At 43.5% G+C, this 13,807-nt stretch overlaps 1 protein-coding gene across 1 annotated transcript in view; it reads left to right on the top strand.

Moving 5' to 3' along the window:
- The first annotated feature begins 469 nt into the window (after window positions 1–469).
- LOC112079285 (NLR family CARD domain-containing protein 3-like) overlaps window positions 470–13,807 on the top strand; it is a 21,963-nt gene continuing 8,625 nt past the window's right edge. The window contains exons 1-2 of the mRNA XM_070442275.1: window positions 470–556; window positions 11,965–12,151. Of these exons, the coding sequence (XP_070298376.1) occupies window positions 470–556; window positions 11,965–12,151 (274 nt within the window). The remainder of the gene's footprint in view (window positions 557–11,964; window positions 12,152–13,807) is intronic.

Here is a 13,807-nt window from a genome sequence, read left to right as displayed (position 1 = left end):
ACCCATCCCCTCCTGAGAGATTAGCGATCCTTAGTGCCAGCATGTTGGTGGTAATAGATGGCACGATATACAGATGAGAACTCCTGTTGAAAGTGTGGTTGACAGCCTTATCATTAAGCGTACTCTAACTCAGGCCGAGCTACCTCGGGACTTCATTTAATATTAGACCATTACACTCCAGCTGTTCTTGACAAACGACACACCCCACCCCTCGTGCTTACAGACTAGCTTCTCTGGCGGTGCATGGAAAACCGAGGGTCGTTCAGCCACCGACTCGGATTGAAACAATTAAGAATTCACAGTTTTAATGTCCTGCTTGTAGGATAATCTTAATCGTTTAGGTCAACAAATTTTATTTTCCACTGATTACATGTTAGCCGTAGAACGATGGCTGTGGGAGTTTACTCGCTCAGAAGTAAACTCAGCCCGACCTGCGTCCCCTTTCTCCTCCATCTTTTCTTCACGGCAAATGACGGGATTTGAGCCTGTTCTCGGGGAAAGCAGTATTATCCTTCTCGTCGGACTCATTAAAGGAAAAAGCTTCTTCCAGTTTGAGGTGAGTAATCGGCTGTCCGATGTCCAAGAAGTTATTTTCGGTCATAATTAGATGGTAGCAGCAACATTATGTACAGTTGTAGTCGGAAGTTTACATACACCTTAGCCAAATTACAATCTCAGTTTCCACAGTTCCTTTACATTGAATCCTTTAGTAAAAATGTATCCTGTCTTAAGTCAGTTAGGCCCACCAGTTAATTTTAAGATATGAAATGTCAGAATAATAGGGAGAGAGAAAGATTCTATTTCAACTTCAATGTATTTCATTCACATTCCCAATGGGTCAGAAGTTTACATACCACTCAATTAGTATTTGTAGCATTGCCTTTCAATTTGTTTAACTTGGCGTCAAATGGTTTGCGGGCACCTTCCACAAGCTTCCCAGAAATAATGTTAGGTGAATTTTGGTACGCATTCGCTCTGACAGAGCTGAGCTGTAACTGAGTCAGCGTTTGAAGGGCCATCCTTGCTCAACACATGCTTTTCAGTTCTGCCCACACATTTTCTATGGAGGGATTGAGGTCGAGGGTTTTTGTGATGAGCAGCTTTTCAAAACCTTGACTTTGTGTCCTTATGCCATTTTTGCCACAAACTTTGGAAGTATGCTTGGGTCATGTCCATTGGAAGACCCATTTTTCGACCAAGAGCTTTACTTCCTGACTGATGTCTTGAGATGTTGCTTCATTATATCCACATAAATTTCCTTCTCTGATCCATCTATTTCTTCAGTGGAAGTGCACCAGTCCCTCCTGCAGCAAGCACGTCCACAACATTGTGCTTGCCGATCCCCTGCTTCACGGTTGGGATGGTGTTCTTGGTTGCAAGCTTCCCCTTTATCCTCCAAACATAACGATGGAGACATTTCTCCAAAAAAGTACGATCTTTGTCCCCATGTGCAGTTGCAGACCGTAGTCTGCCGCGTTTTTTAATGGGAGGTTTTGGGAGGCAGTTGCTTACTTCTGGCGGCCTTTCAGGTTCGACGTCGATGTATTAGACTCTTTTTATACTGTAGATATAGATAAATTTGTTACCCGTTTCCTCCGCATCTTCACAAGGTCCTTGCTGCTTTCTGGATGATTTGCACTATTCACACATAGTACGTTCATCTCTAGGGACAGAACCCGTCTCCTTCCTGAGCAGGTAATGGACGGCTGCATGGTCACCAGGTGTGTATACTTGCGTCTATTTGTTAACAGATGACACGTACCTTCAGGCGTTGGGAAATTGCTCCAACGGATGAAACAGACTTTCGATGACGGTCTACAATTTTTTTCTGAGGTCTTGGGCTGACTTTTCTTCTTGATTTTCCCATGATGTCAAGCAGAAGAGCACTGATCTCGAAGGTGGCCTTTGAAATAAGATCCCCGGGTACCACCTCAAATTGACTCCAAATGATTGTCCAATTAGCCTATTGCAGCTTCTAAAGAATACATAATTTATTCTCGATTTTCTAAGCTGGTTAAAGCACAGTCAACTTCGTGTATGTAATCTTCCGACCTACTGAATTGTGATAAAGTGACTTATAAGTGAAATATCTGTCTTTTTAAACAATTGTGGGAAAAATATACCTGTGTCATGCACAAAGTAGAATACTCCTACGACAGAGAAATTTTGTTGGAGTTGTCTGAAAAATGAGTTCTTAGTGACTCCAAACCTAAGTGTATGTAAACTTCCGCTTCAACCTATACAAATAATTTTAAAATAAGTTAACCAAGCGCAAAAAACTAACAATAGCACAGTTGGTTTAGGAGCATGTAACAACTGTCAGCCATCCTTCTATCGGCGCCCATTTTACAGATCGATCAAGTTGCACAAGCCCTGTGTGTTGTACAAAAAACACATTTTAGAGTTGAACTAAAGAACTGCCCCCTCACTCACACAACTGTATTGTCAAGTTCAACACCAAAAAGCAATAGCTTGGGCTACATGGACGTTATTACATTGTACACTTTCTGCCTTGTGGAATCTTTCTACAATGTGCCAGCAGCAAGAGACACCGATCCTTGTCTGACATAATTGCATCCTCTAGTCAGGCAGAGACTACACTTGGCGTCACCCCTTTTATCAACCGATATGAAAAAGTGAGAAAGAGGGAAAGTGTGTGGTCGTTCTCGTTCACCTATAACATTAGTGGCATCCACCTCTACAGCCCAGGCTCCGCTACACCTCATCATGAATCCACTTGTTTAAAACTTCTTATGGGCTGCAATTCCCCCCGGTAACGGGATACGATATTCGACAACAGCCAGTGAAGTGCCACGTCGCCAATTCAAACAACGAAACTTATAACTTAAAAATTCCCCTCAAGCATACATGTGTCTAATCCGCCCATTTTCTGCCAGTCAAGCTCCAGCGAGCTGGGCGGCCACCGGGCGTTACATGACCCCCTCGTTCATCAAACACTCGTACTCTCTCACGCGCGATCCTCTCTCTCCACTCTATCTGTAACCCACTCCGCGACGCTCTGTCAAGCGCACCGTCATGCTCTATTTATCACTTCATTATTTCACATACTAGGTAATCTCCTTGTTTGTTACATCCCCCTACCAAAGTGTCTACCCCCGATTTCAAATCAGGCTTTTCAGCGAAAGCACCACAAACAATTATGTTAGGTCCAACCACCCAACTCAAAGGAGAAAAATTCAGCCATTTTTCCACGCCAAAGACGAGGAGCCACAAATAGCACAAATAGAGATAAATGAATCCTAACCTTTTGATGATTCTTCATCAGATGACAACTCATAGGATTCAATATGTACACAATACATATATTCTTTTTTCGATAACGTTCGATTATTTATTATCCAAAAAACCTCAGTTTTACATTGGCGCCATGTTCAGAATGCCTCCAAATATCCGAAAGAAATTTGCAGAGAGGCACGTCACAGAATACCAGGAAATACTCATCTAACTTTGATGAAAGATTACATGTTTTTACATTAGAACATAAGATACACTTGCTTTCTTCATGCAACCGCTGTGTCAGATTTCAAAAGAGGTTTACGCAAAACACCACTATTCACTAATCTGAAAACAGCGTTTCAGCCACAAAAGGCAAGCCATCAGTTCCCGCCCAAATTGTGCAGTCAACAACACTCGTAAAAAGCATTATAAATCTTCACTTACCTTTGCTGATCTTCGTCGGAATTTGCACTCCCAGGACTCCACTCCACAAGAAATGTTAGTTGTTTTTTCTTAATGGTCCATCATTTATGTCCAAATAAAGCTATTTTTGTCGCGTGTTTGGTTATACAAATCCAACGTCAGGAAAGCGTGTCACTAAAAACCTGACGAAATGATCCAAAAGTTCCTAACAGTCCGTTTAGAAACATGTCAAACGATGTTTATTGAATCAGATCTTTAGAATGTTTTTTAACATAATCTTCGAATAACGTTTTCCAACGGAGACTTACATTGACTTCGATTGGAGCGATGAACGGGAGCTCCCTCTTATGTGAACGCGCTTAGTGAAAGAATGGTCACTCATGAAAAAGTGGTGACTCATTGCCTGTCTCCTTTCGGGCCCCCCTTCACACGCTGAGTCATTCAGAACAAAGTTTTACAGGACTTGTTACAATCTGGGAGTGGACAGCCTAGGAAGTGAAACTCATCCATATCTCGCTGTAATTTCAATGGAGCTTGGTTGACATCTACCAGCCCTCGATTTCACTTCCGTTTGGATTCTGTTTTCTCAGGTTTTTGCCTGCATATGAAGGTTCTGGTATATTCCAAGACATAATCTCAACACTCAAGTTTTTACAAAACTTCAGAGGTGTTTTCTATCCAACACTAACGTAATAATATGCATATATTAGCAACTCATGATGAGGAGCAGGGCCGTTCTTACTCTTGTGCACCCTCTCATCCAAGCTACTCAATACTGACCCCTGCAGCCTAAGCAAGTTATAACAACCAATGCCTCTTTTCACCTAATTCCTTCTCATTCTGAAAAGATTAACCACTATTACTGTAGAGGGAAACATTAGTTCATAGATCGCTGATGTTAACTGAGCTAGCTAAACTACAATAGCCCACGCCACCATGGGGTTAACTCTGTTAACTAGTTAATCTATGCTAACACGAACTCAGATATCCAAGCTAGTAAGATACTTAACGCAAACAATTCCTTGCTTCCACGCACCTTGCTTCCTCACCTTTCAACTTTATAATGCCAGTTGTTTTTCGGTTGACAGTCTGCATGAAGTACGATTATCACCTTCTCACCCCCCGCCTCCGTGTCATGCATCTCACCTTAACTCTTCATTATCGTTCAGGGACGTGCTGCTAAAATTTGGCCAAACTCCTTTCCAGCCATCGCAACACGCTGATGCCAGTAACTAAGCACCACCAATCTGGTTAGTCTCTTCTCTCTTCAGTTGCTGCTTGCGATTCTTTATTGGAATGATTTGGCTGGGCCTGGCGACTACAGCAGATTATGTGCTCCCCAAACGTTGCTCACTCGCTTCCGCTTACACAGCCAGTAGTGAATCCAAAGACCCAAACGTTTCTCACCTAGAACTCCTACCACCAAAACATAATAGGTTACCTATTTCTGGATATGTAAACCAATGGCGAACTCCTTTACCCGAAAGGGGTTACCTAGGTTTCGAACATCCTGATCCAATCTAATTCATCAGGCAATGTCCACATCTCACGCATATTTTAGAAGTAACTTAAATAATTTGCATATTTATGTTCACAACTATTCTGACTGAAATCTAAGGTTCATTACGAGGAAATCAGTCAATTGCAATACATTGTTAGGCTCTAATCTATGGATTTTACATGACTGGGAATACAGATATGCATCGGTTGGTCACAGGATACCTTAAGAAAAACAATAGGGCCTTCAGGATCTCGTCCACCGGTATTTTTTGTTGCATTCAAATTAAGGTCGACCGATTATGATTTTTCAACGCCGATACCGATTCGATTATTGGAGGACCAAAAAAGCCGATACCGATTAATCGTCCGCATTTTTTTCTTTCTTTAGTGTAATAATGACACTACAATAATGTACTGAATGAACACTTATTTTAACTAATAGTTATAAATCAATAAATCCAATTTGGCCTCAACTAATAATGAACCACTGTATCAATTATGGTTTAAATAATGCAAAAACAGAGTGTGGAGAAGAAATAAAAGATGCACATATGTGCCATGGTAAGAAAGCTAACGTATTCACGTTCCCTTGCCTCAGAACATTGAGAACATATGCAGCTGGTGAGTTTCATGTTAAATTGAGTCTCAATATTTCCCAGGTAAGGTTTATAGGTTGTAGTAGGTTAAGGAATTATAGGACTATTTCCCCTCTATACCATTTGTATTTCATCCTTTGAACTATTGGATGTTCTTTATAGCACTTTAGTATTGCAAGTGTTAACGCAGTATAGCTTTTCCGTCCCTCTTCCTCGCCCTACCCTGGGCTCGAACCAGCGCAACCACAATGACAACAGCCACCAATCGCAAGCAGGCGTTACCTATCAGAGCAAAGGGAAACAACTATAGCAAGGCTCAAGCGAGTGAGGTTGAACGCTTATTTAGCCTGCTAACTAGCTAGCCATATTCACTTCGGTGTACACCAGCCTCATCTCTGGAGTTGTATAGGCTTGAAGTCATAAACAGCGCAATGTTTGACGCACAACGAAGAGCTGCTCGGCGAAACGCACGAAAGGCTTCTGTGGAATGAAATGTTTACCGAGCCTGCTTTCTGCCTACCACTGCCTCAGTCAGATACTGAGTACTTGTATGCTTGTATGCTCAGTCAGATTATATGCAACGCAGGACACGTAGATAATATCTAGTAATATTCATCAACCCAATGTGTAGTTAAACTAGTGGTTATGCATTAGATGTTTTTATAAGATAAGTTTAATGCTAGCTAGCCAACTTACCTTGGCTTACTGCCATTCGCGTAACAGGCAGTCTCCTTGTGAGTGCAAAGAGAGAGAGGCAGGTCGTTATTCGTTGGACTAGTTAACTGTAGGTTGCCAGATTTGGTCCCCCGAGCTTGACAAAGGTGAGAAATCTGTCTTTACCCGCTGAACATGCAGTTAAACCCACGTTCCTAGGCCGTCATTTGAAAATAAGAATGTGCTTCTTAACGACTTGCCTAGTTAATAAAGTTATACATTTTTTAAAATAAAAAAAAACCATCGGCAATCGCTTCGCCCTAAAAATACCGATTTCTCCGATTGTTTATGAAACTTGGAATCGTCCCTAATTAATACGGCCATTCCGATTATCGGGTCGACCCTCTAATCTAATTGCCATCGCATAAAATGCGAAAGCCGAGTCAAACTGAGACTGGAGGGGACAAGGTTTGCGGCCAAGTCTCAAAGACCAGAACACTTTTCAAAACCATGTGTATATTTGTCATCATCACTGCCTAGGTTCGATTCTTATTTCTTGTGTTCATACACTACATGACCAAAAGTTATGTGCGACGCTGCTCGGTCGCAACATCTGATTTCCAAAAATTCATGGGCATTAATTATGGAGTTGTCCCCCATGCGGCCATACGCCCACTCTTTTTGGAAGGTTTGTACTAATGTTTACTGTCATTAGACTGGACTGCTCGGCCAGGTTATCGTGGACCACAAACGTCCTACATAGAGATCTCTCACACCCCACCAGAGGGTAAGAGTATGGAGATGGGGGGGAGGGGGCTTATGACAGAACTCTAGCACGCAACCTGAACCTTGTTGGGGAAATTGTGGCAGTCCATATGACGGATGCCACGTTGAAGTCACTGAGCTCTTCAGTAACGCCAATTCTACAGCGCAATGTTTTCTATGGAGATGCATTTGGCTACGTGTGGCTTCGAATTTTATACCCTGCCTCTTATCAAGCAATGTTGTGGCTGGAAAAATAGCAAATCCCACTAATTTGAAGCCAACCCTGACCTGTGGGTTGACAAGCGCTATGTTGAAAGACGTCCTCGTAATTGACCTCCATTATGCAAAAGATGGTCCGTCCTTTACCAATTTGATAGTAAAATTGCAACATTATTTATGTACTGGGTGCCTGTCACATTTGTTTCATTTGCGGAACTCCTGGACATTTGGAAAAAAAATAACTGCCAATTCAAGTAAATAAAAAATGTTCCAAAGTAGAAGCCTATGTTCAAAAGCAGATACACCACAGTTATCACCTAAGAACAATTCCTCTCATACAAAGGGGAAAACGAGAACTATACCAGTTTAAAAATGTAAATGGAACTTATAGAGCATTGTGTTTCAAGCGCTATTATTGCACACAATGCTCCAAACACCATTTCAAATTGCAAGGTGTTAGACCCTGAAATCTGGGTAGTTGACCTAATGAGAGGAGCGGTTTTTTCATACGCTGTCTAAACCCTTAGGGACCTCAGCCACCTTTATTTATTAACCTTTATTTAACAGGGTAGGCCCAGTTGAGAACAAGTTCTAAGCCTTGCTTAGATCGTCTTAACTAGTGTTTGACACTTGATCAAGAAAACACTGACGGTCCGTTACCCACGCATTGCTGACAATTGTTCTCCCGATCACTCTTCGTGACACGTACCATTTTGAATTAACCTCTTATGTACATACCTTACCTTGCAACATTTGGAAGCTACCATAGACATCAGTGAAGTAGATGCAATACTACCAGCAGTTGTTCTTTAGGGTTCACTTTGTATGTCCACTGTCAATCAGGCGTCAGCTTTCCTGAGCTCCAGAGATCCAGTTGCTATTGTCCAGACTGATCCCTACCAACATATTCCCACTTCCCGGTCACAGAACCTGCAGAATTGACAGAAGTCAAACAAGGAGCAGGGGGTTCACCAAAAGTCCAGCTGATTTGCAAGAAGTGTGGTTGGATTGATGGTGGTTTTGAAACCACATTTCCTCACAATGTTCCATCTCACAGTCCAGGGTTGTTAACACATCTTTGACCAGGCACAATAATCCTTGGGAACATAACAATGCATTGATTTGTTCCAAAATAAACACCAAAATTCAGGCGACAAAAAAGATGTTAGTTGGAAAGTTGCCCAAATGCATTATGTTTTTTATAGTTCTTACAGAATAATTATTTTTTCACCAAGACAATTTTGGAAGCATGTAGAGCCACTGTGCTAGTAGAATAACTAGTTTATTATGCAAGCAAACATTAAGCATAGGGACTAACTCTCGGAATATGTTGTCACACCTTAAAAGGATAGTTTACCCAAAGGACAAAATTAAAAATTTGTTTCTACCATGTTAAGTGGACTATGCGACCAGGATGTGACAGCAATTGTTCTTAGAGATAAGGTTTACCATAATTGAAAACATGTCTGATGACTATTGACAAGGAACCTGCTATTGATTTGAAGAATAATTCCTACTGTCTTGGAGCGGAGCATTTAATGTATATACATTAACACCCAGAAATCCATGGTCCTAAAATTTCAGAAGGGATCCAAAGGTTTAGAAATGATGACGAAATGATGACCTTCATGTTGGTGCTTTTAGGGTTATCTCCTATGTGTGGCGGTATTTTATTATGAGGGCCAGCAGATAAGGTCTTACCTGAGGAGTTCATTCCCATGGTAGAAAGACAATGCAGATGCCACCATCTCTCTGACCTATCAATGGTTCTGTGATTCAGACTGTAGTTCCGTATTCATAAATAATATGTAGTAGGAGACAGGGTCATAAATACGGATTTTGTTTTATTGCAATTTTATTGAAAGCTTTCTAACAATACAAATCAAGTTCTGTTTAAACCTTCCCAAAAGTATTCTAACTTCTAATAATCAATCAGCTCTTGATATGTCTCCCCAGTAAATCCTGCTCCTTTGCCTTCTTTAAATTGGGTTTTATCACCGCTTAATTACCAAGTCCGATGCCCTCTGTTGACTAAGCCACACCAAGACATCCCTCCCCCTTCCTCTCTGCCTCTGTTCTGGGTCTTGTGCTCCCCAGCTGCTGTGGTTGAGGCCTCTTCCGTGTCCTTCTTGCTTCTGTTTCTTCTTCGATCTTCCTTGTCTCAGTATTCGATCATTGCTCTGACTGAGACGTTGGAGTCACCAGGTCCCATACTTGCTAGGGCTTCATTTCACCAAACGCATCAAACGTAAAGAATGTCTGGGCACCAGTTTTAACTATGGGCTGCCACCCTAGCTCATGGGACCAAATTAAGAGTGAATTTCCCATGGGCCAACAAACGGATTTACCTTGATTCTGTTAGGTGGTTGTGGAAGACCAAACAAATGTGAAAAGGATATTCTATTTATAGATGTTTGTGGTCCACGTCGTCGTAACGTTGAGGAAGAGAGGAGGACCAAGGCGCAGCGTGAAATGAATACATATTTAATAAACGAAGACGAAGAACACTTGACAAACTATACAAAAACAACCGTGAAGCTATATAACAAATAGTGCTGACACTAAACACTACACATAGACAATCACCCACGAACTACCTAATGAATATGGCTGCCTAAATATGGTTCCCAATCAGAGACAACGATAGACAGCTGTCTCTAATTGAGAACCAATCTAGGCAACCATAGACATACATACACCTAGACTGAACACTGCCCCATAAACATACAAAAAACCCTAGACAATACAAAACACATACATCCCCCATGTCACACCCTGACCTAACTAAAATAATAAAGAAAACAAAGATAACTAAGGCCAGGGTGTGACAGTTTGACCATACTGGTTCTAGATATATGCCAACATGCTGATCAAAACTATCCCTTTAATGCACTCTGCAATGAAAAATTAAAAACAGAACTAAAGTCAAGGTTGGACATCAGTCATGTGTAGTGTGTGGTTCTTCGCTCATGGTTTTGATACGTTTTGTCTTGCAGTTTGTAACTTAGCCCTGGCAGCCATATAGGGGCATTTTTTTCTATATGCAGTGTGTGTGTGACATTAGCGTGAGAGTCATTCAGAGATGTGTTGGAAATGTATGTCTGTATCTTTCTCAAAGGCTTTTCAATTATGTTGAATGCTAATTCAAATAAYCAAAGCATGATGATGAGTTGGTTATTTGAATCARCTGTGTAGTGGTATGGCAAAGAACAAAATRTGCACCCAGGGGGGCCAGGACCGAGGTTAGAAACCCTGCCTTATTGGACAGTAGTGTTCCATTCAGAGCCCACTGAAACTGAGCAGGAGGACTGGACTCCAGGACAGAGTGAGGTCTGACCAGAGACGTTAGAGAAAGCAAGGTCTACTTATGCCCCCACCACACTTATTCCCCCACCACACGGTCTAAAGCTGGAAAGCATAATCACTGGAAAGCATAATCACTTATTCCCCCACCACACGGTCTAAAGCTGGAAAGCATAATCACTCAAGAGAGGGAGGGCCAAATTACAAAGACAGATACCTTGACAATTTTTTCCAATGGTAAACTGCCTGAGTAAGACATCTTAATTTATCCACCATGTCTGGTCTGATGTTGATCCATACAGTACATCTACATTTAAGTCATTTAGCAGACACTCTGATCCAGAGCAACTTACAGGAACATATTAGGGTTAAGCGCCTTGCTCAAGGGCACATCGACAGATTCAAACCAGCAACCTTTCAGTTACTGGCCCAACTCTTAACGGCTAGGCTACCTGCCGCCCTAGAAGGGTATCTAGAGTGGTCATCTAGAGGGATCACCTTTATTGTGGTGTTTTCTGGAACATCTGCAAAACATTTGAAAATCGTTGTAAGCCCAGTAAAACAGTGTCCAATCAATGTCATAGTCAAGACCAAGAGGCCAAAGGTCAACCAGCTAGAGTGGGCAACAAGTGTAAGTCATATGAGCCTGTAGAATAACTTGAGGAGAGTATGTTGGATAAAACATACAGATGCATACAGTTTTTAATGAAAATGGACCCACAGCTGAAAGTTAGGGTTAGAGGATGGCTGGTTTGTAACGATGTTCGTCTGAGGAAGAATGAGAGGACCAAGGTGCAGCGTGGTACGTGTTCATGATTATTAATAACACTGAACACTAGAACAAAAAATAACAAAGCGGAACAAACAAAACATCCTGTCTGGTACAGACACAGAACAGAAAACAACTACCACAAAACCAACATGGAAAATGGCAACCTAAATAGGCTCCCCAATCAGAGACAACGAGAAACAGCTGTCTCTGATTTGAACCAATTCAAGCCACCATAAACCTACAATCCCCTAGACCATACCAAATCCCTATAGATAGACAACACCCCTAGACAAGCCAAAAACCCTAGACAAAAACAAAAACTAAACAACCACCCTTGTCACACCCTGACCTAAACCAAAAAATAAAGATAACAAATATAACTAAAGTCATGGCGTGACAGTACCCCCCCCCAAAGGTGCGGACTCCGGCCGCAAAACCTAAAGATATAGGCGAGGGTCTGGGTGGGAATCTATCCACGGTGGCGCTCTGGCGCAGGACGTGGACCCCGCTCCACTTAGGGACCTTGCCTCCGACCCCGACTGGGGACCCTTGCAGCGGGCCCGAACAGGAGGGCGACTCTGGCAGCTCGGCAGGGGCGACTCTGCAGCTCCGGCAGGAGGCGACTCTGGCAGCTCCGGACAGGAGGACGACTCTGGCAGCTCCGGACAGGAGGGCGACTCTGGCAGCTCCGACAGGAGGGAGACTCTGGCAGCTCCGGACAGGAGGGAGACTCTGGCAGCTCCGACAGGAGGAGACTCTGGCAGCTCCGACAGGAAGAGGGACTCTGCAGCTCCGGGCTGGAGGCGTCTCTGGAGGCTCCGGGCTGGAGCCGTTTCGGAGCTTCGTGCCATGTCTCACCCCTGGGGCTTCTTGCCATGGATCATCACTGGAGCTTCTTGCCATGGATCATCACTAGGCTGGTGCCATGATCATCACTGGAGGCTTCGTGCCATGGATCAATTTCGGATGAACCTCCGGAAATAGTTGGCGAACCCCATGAATCACTGGACTGCTTTCACGGAGTTGGGATGGGCCATGACCTGACTGTGCTGACGCGTTGCTCCTCCATCTCCACTCCCTCCGTGGATATGAGTTAGCCCAAAAGGACACGTCAGCTGGAAAACTAAAATTTCTCTTGTTTAACATATAGATCATGCTCCAACAGTCTTCCCAGCACAGACCTGACTAACAACCTGACTAACAACCTGACTATGCYGGGSGYGGTCAGCAGAATAGACCAAAATKTCGTCTATATAAACCAATGCCCCTCTTCCCAGCATGTCCCGAAACACTTYGTTAATAAAGGTCTGGAAGACTGAAGGAGCATTAGACAGGCCAAAGGGCATTACGAGATACTCGTAATGGCCCATGGMCGTGGAAAAGGCCATTTTCCATTCGTCGCCTGCACGAATATGCATCAGATTGTAGGCGCTCCTCAAGTCCAGTTTCATGAAGTACTGGGCCCAATGTATTTGTTTGATGATGGTTGGGATGAGGGGTAAATGATAGGTGAACTTAACGGTGGCTTTATTCAGTGTTCGATAATCAATGCAGTGGCGCAGTCCCCCATCTTTCTTCTTAACAAAAAAGATGCTTAAGGAGGCTGGTGACGTAGATGGGCTGATAAAACCCTGCTGGAGGCTCTCYTGTACGTAGGTCTCCATGGCCTCGGTCTCTGCATAGGMGAGGGGATAGACGTGTCCTCTTGGGAGGGCTGCATCAGACAGCAGGTCAATGGCACAGTCCCAGGGGCGATGAGGCGGCAGGCGTGACGATTATCCAGTGCTTGAACCGGAATGAGTGACTGTAGGGGATTCAAAGGAATGCGTAATGCAATGGCCAGTGCACTATCTAAAAGATTCCCAGCAGCTCCGGAATCAATCAAAGCTAATGGGAGTGAGGGGATAAGGTGTTCAGGGAATTTAATGGGAAAACACACTGGTTGAGTTGACAGAAAAGGAGGGGAGACCTTGCATCCTACCTGGGTTGGAGCAGGGGAATTCCCTGGCTTGTCACCTCCTCACCTATTAGTGGATAGAGGGCAGGTCGGGGAGAAATGACCCTTTTCTCCACAATAGGAGCAGGACAGAGGCCAGAATCCTCCTTCTCCCCTACGGGCGTTCTTGGCTCGGAAATGTGCAGCCCACCTCCATTGCTCTAGCCACAACGGTGTAGCCATGGCTCCGGATTTCCGCGATCTCAGTTGGACCGCAGAAGGTTGTCCAACCAGATCCCTATGCTGATGAGCTTGTGATGAGCAGGTGTTCATCACGGCCGGCTAACTCCATCTTACCTCCTCCCGCAGTCTGCTGCGGAACACGTGACCGAGCCGACTCGT

The sequence above is a fragment of the Salvelinus sp. IW2-2015 genome, unplaced genomic scaffold (assembly GCF_002910315.2).
Source record: "Salvelinus sp. IW2-2015 unplaced genomic scaffold, ASM291031v2 Un_scaffold7512, whole genome shotgun sequence".
NCBI classification, from domain to species: Eukaryota; Metazoa; Chordata; class Actinopteri; order Salmoniformes; family Salmonidae; genus Salvelinus; species Salvelinus sp. IW2-2015.
The sequence above is the reverse complement of the archived record's forward strand: the minus strand, read 5'-3'. Positions and strand labels throughout refer to the sequence as shown.